This window comes from Aedes aegypti, unplaced genomic scaffold (assembly GCF_002204515.2).
Source record: "Aedes aegypti strain LVP_AGWG unplaced genomic scaffold, AaegL5.0 Primary Assembly AGWG_AaegL5_hic_scaff_1624_PBJ_arrow, whole genome shotgun sequence".
In the NCBI taxonomy this organism is placed as follows: Eukaryota; Metazoa; Arthropoda; class Insecta; order Diptera; family Culicidae; genus Aedes; species Aedes aegypti.
In genome coordinates this window covers 2458-12281 of record NW_018735078.1, presented here as the reverse complement: position 1 = coordinate 12281, position 9824 = coordinate 2458, and the positions used below count along the sequence as shown (strand labels likewise).

Here is a 9824-nt window from a genome sequence, read left to right as displayed (position 1 = left end):
AATACATACACCACCGGTTAAAAAAAATGGTACATACACAGTAGTATTCCAAATCTAGGTTAATAATTTATCAAATTATTATCTATATAAATAAAAATGGAGTGGTGTTTGTATGTCACGAAATGGCTTGAGAACGGGACAACCGATTTACATAATTCTGTTACTGTTGTTTTCTTGAAGGGTTCCGACGTGTTCGTGTGACGAAAAAGTTTAGGAAAGTTTTCGGAAAATTTGGTAAAACGGGGAGTACTAATATGTTATTTTGTATGGGAGGATCCGTGATATTTTTCAACAGCCTATTTGATGGCAAGACGAAGTTTGCCGGGACCACTAGTTTTGAATAAAATTAATGTAAGTAGGGTAGGTATACCAGTTATGGACATAGTGAGTCCCTATTTCGCCATACGTGATTACTTTAATGTCTTCAAATTTTGGAAATGTTTGTGTGTTGTAGTAGTTAGATTTAACATATATCTTGATGTAACAACATTCAAAAAGATTTAAAATGTGATAGTTATTAAAATTTTACATATGGCCAAATAGGGAACTACTATGGCCATAACTGGTACACTTTCCCTAAATGAAAAACCAAATTCAGTACTATATCATTTATTTCCACTAGAGTTTGTATACAAGTGTCAAAGGATATATCCTTTTACAGATACGCGTATTTCGACCTCGACTGTTAGGCCGTCTTCAGTGTCATGTACTAGACTCGACTTCTGGTATAGTACTAAGGGGCCGTCCATTAATTACGTAAGGGGTTATGGGAGGAGAGAGGGATTGATATTTCTAACGCGCCATACAATTTAATTTTGGTTTTCATACAAAATCTTACCAGGGGAGGAGGGATGTTTGAAAAATTTCGAAAATTGTCTTACATAATTAATAGACAGCCCCTTAATTCCGTTATTCATTTACTTATAGGTGTTCCACTAAACAGCTCGAAGATTTATTATCAATCTAGCGCAAGGTTCAAACTTTTAAATTTCTACATTCGGTGAATGACCGCAAACTGAAGCATTTTAGGAGGAAAAGAAAAGTAATCGCCTATCTCGATACGTGGAAAATTTCTTGCAAGAAATGCTCAAGAAAAGATTTTTTTCAGTACGCAGTTGAAAAGTCATTTCAAATGGAGATCACTGTAGAAAATTTCTTGGCCATTTCTTTCGCTGAAGTTTTTACTTTTCTTGAGCGGAACAGCATACATTTCTAAAAATGCTTCATTTGGCCAACCGCGAAGTAGGTGGCGGTAGTGAGCTAACGTAAAACTCGAACAAAAGTGATATAATTATACACTTTTCTACGATACAATGAAAATAAATAAAAGTCTGTTGTCTGTGGATAATACATTCTTTCTGAGCTTTCATCATCTTCCTCAGCATGTTTAATTGAACATGTTGAGAGAAACCTACGTCGTATAGGCCTTTTCACGAGACAATCAAAATCAGCTGATCTCGAAGCAATTTGACAGTTCTTCTATGGAAATGACAGGCCCGTGTATGCGCTGGTCCTCCACCGATGTAAACAAATTCAAACACAGACCTGTCACATGAAAGGACCTATTGCATGAAAGTTTGCATCATATTTGCACTAACTGCACTAACTTTATCATATACAATTAGTTAGTTCAACAATGGATGAATCAAATTTACATATGCTTGGTATCCATTTAATTTTTAACAATTTGATTTAAATTATTAGAACCTCTCATGATTCAAAGTAGACATCCTTCTAAGTTGATGGAGATCTTTACGGACACTCGATCTATTCCGAACAAAATAAATTCCATTACGAAACTTTTCAGCGTGCACGAATCTTTCGGAAAGAGAAAAACTGTAACCTGTTCAATTAATTCATAGAACAGGTTGTTTTCACACATGTGTATTCTTTTTAGTGTATGCTTACTAAGCCGTGAATGTATGTGGGACCTTAGTTACATGGGATTGGCAGTAGAGCAGGTTGAACGCACGCGTTTTACCGACGGCATGTCTCTTCAACTTTTGCTCTACTGTCTTCAGTGAAGCACCACGGTCGTGCTGAGAATATCAAGTGAGCTTTTTACACACGACGCAATCGTCCTTGGCGCCTTGGGCTTTAGATTTGTTTGTTCAACTCTTATTCCACTAAAATGTTTGATGGGTACATCGTTCCTAAATGCTAACAGTTTGCGCAAGCGGAAAAAGTACTGACAACAACCTTTCGAACATTCAGTCTCTCAGGCCACTGTTGTTTTTTAGTCTATTCACTGATTGCACTACGCTCGGTTCTAAAGTTACTCAAACTTCTAAAACAAGCGCATGGAAGAATGGTAGTCGAGAACTGTCAAAACTAGTGCTTTTCAATATTCGAATTTATCGGTATCGGTGATATCGTTTTCATTCAAAATTGGAATCGGCGATATACCGGATTTGACATTATCGATATAGAACCGATATCCGATAACTTTCATAAGCGATGTTTCAAAGCAAAACCACAAATAACAGATGTTTATGCTAGAATAAAAATCATCTGAAAATTTGTGTAAATATTCAAACTAAAACATGTTTAAAACACTAGCGCCGCCACACAACGTATTGCGGCAATCAGAGGTGAATATAAGTTTCTTGAAATGTCTCATATTCCCCACTGACGTCGACAAGGGAACTTAACGATAAAAGCGCCACCACGATGTTGCTACTTGTGTTGCCATTTAAAAAGACCATAAATTGTCTTAAACAGTTTTACAATCGGACTTAAACGTCTGTTATCTGGGGCACAACCTACAACTTCGGCTTTTTTGAAACTTGTTCTCAAAAGAAGTGATTATGAATCAAGCGCAATGTGAATATATTGTGCATCCCAGTAATTTAGAGCTCCAGCGACGTATTGAAACAGCCTGTGTCGCTCAAGTACTCACATGGAAAGGTCGTCAGAGTCCAGCGACGTTTCGGTCGCTTGAAATAGTTGAGCGAAGTTTGGGTTTGTTATTGATTTTCCCTGCACTGACAATATCACTCTTTGTGTTTAGTTCATCTTCCGTGGTGCTTTCTTTACCTCAGGAGCTCGTTTTCATAGACCTATTCAAAAGACGTTTCAAATCAGCTGATCGGAAAGCTCTTTGACATTTCTTCTATGGAAATGACAGCCTCGTGTTTGCACCGGTCCTCCACCGATGTAAACAAACGTATAGACGAATCTGTCACATTAAAAGGTCTATTACCACTGAAAAAGAGCCATCTATTGCCTTTTCCGATTTGAATATCACCCTATGAGCCTCTGTATGTGCCATAAATTCTTTTACTGTGTGCCGTGTGTTGGTGCTGTCTCGCTCTCTCTAACGGGCAACTTGAGAACAGGGCGGACAGTAAAAGTCAAACGTTCTATAGCATGCAAAGGCTAATTGCCTCTGGAATGAACATAAACTTAGCTCAACTACTTCGCTTTTCATGTTAGTGCTCAAAAAAAAACAGGCTATGATCCTATGCATGCTATCAAATGTTTGACTTTTACTGTGTGCGCTGTTCTCAAGTTGCCCGTGTGAGTAAGCGAGGCAGCACCAACACACGACGCACAGTAAAAGACAAAAGAAAAAAAGATTTAATTATGAGCCTGTGCATGCTATGAAAAGTTTGACTTTTGCTGTGCGCTCTGTTTTCAAGTTGCCCGTGAGAGAGAGCGAGACAGCACCAACACACGGCGCACAGTAAAAGTCATGAGAGCAAAAGAATTTATGGCACGTACAGAGGCTCATACGTACGGTACGTACTGAGGCTCATTTCAATGCGTCGCTGGAGACAGGAAGCAAAAGGCCAGGAGAAGTGGATGAACTTGTCATTCATTTTCCTGTCAATTTTCATACAAAATCTACTTTTTCTCTGCTATAAATTCACTCTAGGTGAACCACTTCCCCTGGCCTAAGAGATATCGGTCTGCGCATTTTCTGTCAAAATAACCTGCACGGAGAAAATGAAGTACTCAAAAGTGAGTTCATTCCACTCAATAGGCCTTTTCACAAGACGTTTCAAATCTTCTGATCGGGAAGAACTTTGACAATTCTTCTATGGAAATGACAGCCTCGTATTTGCACCGTTCCTCTACCGATGTAAACAAATACATAGATGGACCTGTCACATGAAACGGGCTATTGGGGGGCGAGGGGTTGTTCATGCGTTAACCTAATTTCGAGTTAATGGGGTTGAAGTTTTTTTCATTTGCAGCCTATGTTAAAAATACCAACTAGCTAAGTTTTTTACTCCATCGGTGGATTAATTTACTCAACTTTCAGTATCATCGCACTGTCACCAAACCAGATCGCGGCAGTGTGACTCAACGCGACGCACATCAACTCGCCGCATTTTCAAATCAGTTTTTAGTATGGCGCTGCATTCTTACGATTTTTATGAACAAATAGCATTATTCACGTATTAGCAGCGACGCTCGGGGTCCGAGAAAATAATCCAGTTTTTTACGAGCGCTAATGGCCGCCACAATTAGGCTCGCTTTCTGGTAGGGATCAAACGATCTGACATTTCACTTGGGTCATTTGATAGCAAATCAATAAAATCGAAATCGAATGAAATCTTTTTTTATTTGATAACACGAAAAAACGTGTTACTGCAACTACTTTAGTATTTTTTTCCGGTCAAATAACGGCTATAAATATTCAAACTTCAATTTAAAAGTTGGGTCCATAAATAAACCTTGACACTAAAGATCATGTTTGACGTTCTATTAGTAGACAAAAACACCACAGGGTTTTAGTTTTAGCACTACACGGAGAGGCCAAACTACCTAAAATTAACTCTTTTGTACTCATCTTGACAGCTAAGTGGAATGATTCAAAATTGAGTATTTTGCAAGGTATTCAATTTCGAGTCATTCCACGAAGAGGGCGTTTTAAGTAAAAACTAACTATTTCTGGAATAGTGATTTTTGGGGTAAAACTACTCAAAATAGGGTTCTTAGCGGTGGCAAAATTGTTCGAAATTTTGATCGTGATTTCTCTGAAACAACTGCATAGATTAGCTTTATAAATTATATATTATTTTTCACTATTATGCACACTTTCGATTACATAATTATTTAACACATAAATATCTTAATGATCTTCGGAAAATTCAGAATATCCGCAACCCGTGTTCCGGTGACGAATGTGTAGGGCGTGATTAATCCTCCTGCTCCTGTAGGGTGTGAGATTCCTCCTGCTCATGTGATGCATCTGCTTTGTGAGGCTGTCCTGCTAATATTATAAATACTTAAGTCTTGTTTCAAATATAACATTGCACCGATTCTTACCTGTGAAATTCAAGTTTAACGTATTTGGAATTCCTTTTAATTACGGGAAGGATTTTACGGTCCTCTTTCTGTTGGTGCATTTTTTTTTCAACTCCCGTGAACGTTGCATAGATCTGCAATAAAATAGTGAAAGTTCGTAGGAAAACGACTGCTATTTAATAAAAACATGGAAACTTACCTGAATATTGCAATAAAATCTCTCTTATCACCTATCCTAATGAAGTCGTTTTTATTTTTCATCCAAAATAGAGTGCGGTTTCAACACTTCATTTTGGGTACTTTCATAGGACGAAAAGTAAACAAAATAAATCATCAAAAATCATAATTCTCAAATAACTCAAAAATAAGTTTTATCGGTAGTACTCTGAGAATAAGTTAAAAGTACTTAAAACAGAGAACATAAAATTACTTATTTCAACGGTGCTGGCAAAGTACTTAATTTTAGGTACTTTTTATGTCAGCTTTGAGTTGTTTCGCCTCTCCGTGTAGGGTTGTTCCTATCTGAGATTTCGAAAGGGACACGGAAAACAAAATACACCCAAAAATTTGAGTTTAAGCCAAGCGGTGTGACAAAATCTAAAATAACATAAAAAAATTTTTTTTTTTTGGACTCGAATCAACGAAAAAAGACGGCCGCTATAGAAAGCATACACTGTAAGGTCAAAGTACCCTTTAGAGAGTAAAAAAGTACCCACTTTGAGAGAAACTAGTTTAACTCATAAAAAGAGTAAAGGCCCTGTACTCATTAAAGAGTAAACGGCTTGTACGTCAGATCAACGAGTGAATTTTACCCACTATTCGAAAAACATATTTTGAGGAACAGAGTAAAATTTACTCTTTTTTATATATGAGAATTTAATTTGATTTGTATGCTATTTTCGTATAAAAACAATGGAATCCTATTGATAAAAAAACATAAATTTATTTCATTTAACATTAATAATCAACAACAATTATTTGGTATCTAATGCAGCAGAATCATTTGTTATCAGCCATGTAGAGTTGCTGGCCTGGAAATCGGGGCTGCTTCTCCTGGAGGTTTTGTGGTGGGATATACTCGGCATTATAATCATCCTGTAAAATTTGATTTTTCTCCTAGTTAGTGCACACGGCAGGAATATGAATTCATTTAGTTCACCTACCTTGACCTTGACCTTTCTGAACACTTAATTTCTTTGTTTCGAGAACGAACTACTATGCGCATCACAAACTGCTGCATAATATAATGGGGAGTTCCACTATTATTATATCGCAAGGAAATTTTCACCCATTATACAGTAAAAGAACCGAACATAAAAAAGGGCAAAAAATACCCATTATTTGAAAAAATGAAATACCCCCCATTTTGACGTTTCCATATATCAGAAAATAATGGATACTATTTCCACATTAAAGAGTAATGCTGAGTTCACAGTGTAGATAGCGCCACCGTAGCCTTGTGTGTTTGACAGAACAGCAATGCTGTCACAATGTTAAATCCCATATACAGTGGTGCCTTTCTTTTGATGCGGTGAGCACTTGCAAAAACTACTTTCAATGATCCATTGAGTAAACATGTAAATTTTCCCCTAAACTTAAGCGTTTGGCACTAAAATTGGGACAGGGCTTTAGGACCCTATTGGATTGGTATATATATATAGAGCGTTGCACGCACCACATCACCTCGAAAGTCCATATAAACAAATGTCAACATTTCCAGCAGTGAATGTCTGTAACGATGAAACTCAATATAAAAAATCTAATCAATTCCAGCAGTGAATGTCAAAGAGCATGACAGTCAATTGAGCGTGATGAAAGAGGAACAAAGAAGGAGAATTTTTCGTGACGTCACTATGCACGCTTCTATATTAAAGAGTAATGTTTACAATGTGCTACAGATCTTGGGTTAAAAGAATAATCGGTATACTTAATTTTGAGTAAACTCAAAATTTAGGTAAAAATTCCGAGAAGAATAGTGCGCATCTTAAGGACTACACCGTGTGCATCATGTGCACTATTGAGAATTGAATTTTGACGCGGCGAAGTTGGTCAAATATCGTACTTCGCACGTTCACGGAAAAAAACAGTTTACCTAATTTTTGAGTTGAATTTATTCAAAATTAAGTATATCGATTATTCTCTCAACCCAAAATCTCTCGGTGTTCTCTCTCTTCCTCACCAATGTTGTCAAAAATAGAGAGAGCTGTACCTACTCAATGGGGGTAGTTTGGCCCAAAAAGCCCAATTTGGGTAAATACATTATTCTCAAGCTTGGCTTGAATGAACTTAATTTTGCGTTGAATCAAACCAAATGTAAGTAAATTTTTCTTATGGTTTCAAAGGCAAAGTACCTAATGGAGGCCTTGGAAGTTTAGCCAAATTTGAGTTATTAGGCTCAACTACGGTTTTGCGCTGAAACAACTCTGATTTGAGTAGATCCGCGTTGCCGTTTTGGTTAACCCATTTTTCAACGCGAAGAAATATTTAACACTCGCGCAGAAATACCGTTTTGATTCATATTACGGACAGCTTCAAATTCCGGACACTCTACTTTGTATGGAAAACTTTTCACACGAAATGTTTCAATTTTTGCCGTTCAAAAGTTCACAATTTCAAGACTCGTTTAAGTAAGCTTTTTCCATAAATATCTTTGAAAATTTAAGATGTCCGACTACCTTAGATGTCTCTTTAGTGGTTTGACGATTTCAATTGATGATTAGACTGTTCCATTAATGATTATCATGAGCTGTCCGGAATTCGAATCAAAGTGTCCGGAATATGAAGCAAAAGTGAGGAAGCGTCCGGAATAAGAATCATGAGAAGGCCACACATTTTGATTTATTTAAAATTATTCAAGTTGCGGAAGCGTATTCTTTACCCATCATTCGAAAGTTAAGGGCTTCCGATGCTTGATAACGCTAAAGAATCATACATAATGTCTTATTTTGTATGCTCTATGCTGGGTTATACTTCACTGAGGCCTCAAGTGTCCGTATTATGAATCAAAACGGTAGCTCGCGGCGCTCTCCGAAATGCTGCAATTTAAAATCAATCGAGCTTTGATGAGATGCTTGAATTAAAGCTTGATTTATTTACATTATCGAAATAATTTTGATCGGTGGTGTTAGATTTCGTTCGATGCAATTCAATGAACTTGCAAGTTACAAATACTGATACATTAACGTTGCAAACATGTACCAAGTCTTTGCTGCTGTTGCAGATGTGATAAATGCAACGTAAGGTATAAGTTACAAATATTTTCAGTGTGCACACGTTTATGCAACATTGAGGCAACGTTCAATTAGGGTGTAGTGAAACATTTCATACAATTGATTTCCTACATTATTACAACATTTCAATCACTTTGATTTAACCGTGTTCATCGCAAAGTTGAAAGCCTCACGAATCGCTTAGCATGTTTTTGTTACCGATATTTTAAGAAGTGCGGTTCGATCCTTTTTGTGTTCTTTTAAATCCGGTTTAATCAGTCGTAATGCCGTTTGTCGTTGTGCAAACCCGCAAGAATAAAAAATCCAAACCGTGCATGACCGTTGTGCCGGAAAAGTGGGCCAAAAGAGACCATGTTTACTGGCCGCCAGCAAATTTGGTATCGCTTTCCAAAGATGGATTTTCGGAACCAAACATTGATGTTTGGAAAATTCAGAAATGTAAGGTTGTTGGTCGTGGCTCGTCATATGCGGTTGCTGAAGACGTGATGCGACGGTTGGAGGCGGTCACGGACTCGGAGGATGCTGTACAGTCAACTCTAGGAACACGGGCCAATCCTGGCAAGAAAAAGGTCAAATTTGTGCCAAAAGTGTACGAACTGAAAAGCAGTAAGAAGGTAATTGAGAATTGAGATTTAGTTCATTTTTTTTATTCTAACTACTTATTATTTTCCTTTAACCAGGATCACGTAACAAGCCCTCCGGAGAACGAGGCCACATACCCACTTTTTCCAGTGCCAAAACCGCAGACGACCTCACGCCCAGAGGAATTGCGTGGCGTTGCCTCCACTGCATCACAGCAAATCACGGAAATCTCTCAGGTATGTTAAAATCATCGGTCGGATGTCAATTCCCTTCGAAGCCATCAGGATTTGCTGAGACATATATTGCTCATACACGCATAACAATCCTATTTCTATAGAAAATCCCATCGAATATGGGGCTGTTATGCGAGTATGGGCAATAAAATTCATGATCACGTCCTCCTTCGTAAGGGAAGTAAAGCCGATGATGAGTTCGAAATGGGCGTCAGGAATTAAGACCTCGATTCTAGAACCAGGGTGCCCATTCGTCCGGGAAAAGCGGGAAAAACCCGGGAATTCCAAATGACCGGGAATAATACAGGAAATACCCGGGAAATTGTAGAATACACCGGGCGAAACTAGACATTTTTGTCTGGTGGGCACGACTGCTTTACAGTTCATTCACTTTGCATCATGACTTGTGGATTGATAGAGTTAGCAAAATCCTTAAAAAATTGATTCTCAGGAGATATTTTGGCCGGATTTTTCTCACAATTTTGACCTGTTTCTTGCTAGGTCTGTAGTGAATTTATGGCTG

The 9824-nt window shown here is 37.7% G+C and overlaps 1 protein-coding gene across 1 annotated transcript; it reads left to right on the top strand.

The window, feature by feature from the left end:
- Window positions 1-8660: 8660 nt before the first annotated feature.
- Window positions 8661-9523, top strand: LOC110680589. The gene is made up of 3 exons (XM_021856386.1): window positions 8661-9100; window positions 9167-9304; window positions 9479-9523. Exons 1-3 carry the CDS (start codon window positions 8750-8752, stop codon window positions 9521-9523), a joined length of 534 nt encoding a protein of 177 aa, XP_021712078.1. The 5' UTR covers window positions 8661-8749.
- The last annotated feature ends 301 nt before the right edge of the window (window positions 9524-9824 follow it).

What these genes read in the sequence shown, in the direction of transcription:
- LOC110680589 (XM_021856386.1), top strand. Translation starts at nt 8,750, where the DNA reads ATGCCGTTTGTCGTTGTGCAAACCCGCAAGAATAAAAAATCCAAACCG. An exon ending in AACTGAAAAGCAGTAAGAAG is followed by an intron (nt 9,101 to 9,166) that starts GTAATTGAGAAT and finishes TCCTTTAACCAG; the next exon opens with GATCACGTAACAAGCCCTCC. An exon ending in AAATCACGGAAATCTCTCAG is followed by an intron (nt 9,305 to 9,478) that starts GTATGTTAAAAT and finishes CTCCTTCGTAAG; the next exon opens with GGAAGTAAAGCCGATGATGA.